A 3,355-nucleotide genomic window follows, 5' to 3' on the forward strand; every position below is an offset into this window, starting at 1 on the left:
TTATTCCTTTTTAATAGATTAATGAGAAAATAGTGACACACATGATGGACCAAAGCTAAACTTTTATTTTGTTATGAAAAATGAAAGTAATTTGGTCTAGTACGAGATTGCTTCACACCTCATCGTGCTTACATCTTTCATCTATTATATTCAAAATTGTCATTTCAAAACTTATATAGAGAAGATTTTCCCGCATACTATTTATCATCAAATAAAATAAATAGTAAAAAATAATTACAGATGAGCTAGCATCTTCTTCCTGGCAAAGAGAAATTTAGCAATAAAGAAAAGAAAAAGTCCATATATATTGCTAATTAATATATAGTCCATCTTGTTTTTTTTCCTAATGGATTCTCTACCCAAAAACAAAAAAAGATTCCAATACATATATTACATGATCAAGTACTAGAAAAGGGAAATGCTGAATTATTACATCCAAAAGATGAATTAAATCCATCATGAATATCTTCAAGACCAGCAAAGAAATCTCCATCAAACATTTCTTCAATTGAAACACATTCATTTTCATCACTTCCTTCAAAAATATTTCTCATCCCATCTTCATCATAATAATTATTGTCACCACCTATAATAATATTATTCTCTTGATTTATTTCTGGAAATTCGTCGATCATACGTGCTGCTTCTGGAGATAACCCTAAATTCGATGTTGAACAATGTGGACTTGTAATTTTTTCTTCTTTCACAATCTTCTTGGGACTATTAATGGAGTTTTTTGAATTTGGAAATTTGCTTTTGGTAGTACCAGCTAGTGAATTTCTACGTGTTGGTTGACTATGGTTGTGTTCAGCTGTGTATGTCACAATAAAAATTCCATGTTCAGTACAACTTTGTTCTACTTGTTTTCTTGCTAAACACCCCTTTGAGCTACTGCACCTATAATAACTCCTGTTAAGAAAAAAAAATATTAGGGTTAGATTTATAAGTGAAGAGTGCCAAACTTCCGTTTTTCAAGAGTCAATTTGATTAAAACGCGATTTTTTTCAGCCATAGAGAGGCTTGCAAAGTACTATTACGAGCTCAATATATACTAATGTTACGTTATTCTATAAAATTACTCAAATTTCAAAACTTCACTTCATCTAAGTACTACTCATGTTATGGATATAGGAGCATCAACGTACGTACTCCGTTTTTTAACTTCAAAATCTCTATCATATATGTATAAAAAATATTGCAAGTACAAGCAAAAACACTGCCAAATAAACCTACTATATTAATATTAAATTGATCATAAAAAAGATTATAGAGTACTAGAGAGAAGTGTATCAAATGTCATGAGGTAATTAAGTACATATGGTTTATTAATTTACCCCCACTCTTCACATGGTAATTTTAAGTACATAAGCATATTCATATATACAAATATACAATAATCCATGCATACACTCAACAGGTTCATCTATATATGCGAAAAATTACTAATATTTTGATAATCTTAAATTCGATTTAAACCCATAGTGTGAAAATAAAAAGATTGAATCCATTAAATTTAAATCTCAAAGTTGATCCTATATATAAACTCAATAAAAGGATCTTTGGAGAAAAATAGAACCTTGGATAAGGGGAGCCTTTAATAGGTTTTTGACCATATTTTCTCCATGCCCACTTATCAGAAGAAAGATCATCTGCTTTCAACTGAAGCACCACTCTCTTTTGTTCATTTTTCCTATAGAAAAAAAAATAAAAAAATTCCATGTTAAACAAAATCACATAAAGTAAGATGAGAATCACGAGATTTCATGTTCAAGTCGCAGCAAATCTAGTTAGAAATATCATAGTAGGCGATTTCTTCCTATCTGGCTGGAGGTACATGGAGATCAATCTCTTGAAAAATAAGTTGGGGTGCAAATAAGTTGAACCGAACATAATTTCAAAAATAATTTCCTCACCTTTTTTTGTACTTGGGTACATATGTATTGCTAGCAGCCACCACTTGTTGTTGCTCTTCTTCTCTTTTCTCTTCTTTAATAACTTCTTTGGGAACTAATGAAATTGAAGATCCCATCAACATATTTTGTCCACCAACATGATAAAATGGCTTGTAAAGTTGTTCTAATTCATCACTATAAACCTCTTTTTTCATCTCATGATGTTGATGATGATGATGAGAAAAAGATAAATATTCACTTTCTTGAAAATCCAAATTAGGTGAAAAATCAACATAATTTGATCCATGAATATCACTACATGAAGTACTTGATGATCCAATAACAACAGCTTGAAGACCCCAATCCATTATCATCATACAAAAAAAAAATAGAGGAGAAAAAATTAATAGTAATAATGGCGCTGACTTTTTTGATAGCTAAAAATATGAAGTTTGAGGGCTATTTAAAGACTCAAAATATTATTAAAATCAGCAGTTTTTTTTTTCTTCTTTACACACAAGCTACATTTTTTATTTTTATTAAAAAAAATATATAGTATTATTTTAAGATGGATTTATCAAGTTGACTTTATTACAAAGTCAAAGGGTAACGACAGCTGAAGCTAAATTGGTAAATATAATAATACACGCGTTAATTAGTCTCAATTTTTGGCTTATTAGTTCTCATTGTTGACTAAAGTGATCAAATATCTTACGTACTTAGAGGTGGATTTTGTCAGAAATGTTCTTTTTTTAAGTCTAATTAGTTTGGCCTTTCATTAAATTAAGGGTTGTATAAACAGTTAATTAATGACAGTAATTATTTACTTGACCTATGTTGACTTGAGACACCCCACCCTTTAAGTGCGTGTTTATTATAAGTGTACGTACTTTACTAAACTAACCTTATTAATGATGATTTAAAACTCTAAATTTAATTGTTATTACTTCATAGAGTTATTAATACTAAGGATTGTTTGAAAAAACTTAATTTGTTAAAACGGATAAGAGTAAATTGAAATATTTATTTTTAATATAACGGTCAAGTAAAATGAAACGGGGAAAATAATTTATAGTTAAGGTGCATATCAAACACAATTTAATTATTTAAATATACAAAAGGATAACTTAAGAATTAGCCAGCTTGTTTTGTTTTAGGCATTTTAAATTATGGTGTTAGCCCCATTTCGCAAATTTAAAGGGCAATAGAAACTTTCTTATTTGTGAATCTGGTGGAAGTTGGAAACAATAATGTTTAATTTGAGTCTTTGTTGGTTCTTTAATATATGAACATGATTAATTATCATATTATGATCTTTTTCTTTTGGTTCAAGTTTGAGTTAACTAGGTTCAACAATCCATTTTCTTATTATGGTTTTATAGTTAGATTCATTCTGATTTTTTATTTACGTACCTAGTGTTAACAGGGACGGAGCCACCTTATTTTGAGAAAAATTATACTAT

The 3,355-nt window shown here is 29.0% G+C and overlaps 1 protein-coding gene across 1 annotated transcript; it reads right to left on the reverse strand.

The window, feature by feature from the left end:
• Positions 1-278: 278 nt before the first annotated feature.
• Positions 279-2,336, reverse strand: LOC107852145 (probable WRKY transcription factor 29). Its single transcript, XM_016697203.2, has 3 exons — positions 1,914-2,336; positions 1,577-1,690; positions 279-909 (listed from the first exon to the last, which is right to left on the reverse strand). The coding sequence occupies exons 1-3, from the start codon at positions 2,267-2,269 to the stop codon at positions 399-401; spliced, it is 981 nt and encodes a 326-aa protein (XP_016552689.1). The 5' UTR covers positions 2,270-2,336; the 3' UTR covers positions 279-398.
• Between the last annotated feature and the right edge of the window lie 1,019 nt (positions 2,337-3,355).

Source organism: Capsicum annuum, chromosome 1 (genome assembly GCF_002878395.1).
Source record: "Capsicum annuum cultivar UCD-10X-F1 chromosome 1, UCD10Xv1.1, whole genome shotgun sequence".
NCBI lineage: Eukaryota > Viridiplantae > Streptophyta > Magnoliopsida > Solanales > Solanaceae > Capsicum > Capsicum annuum.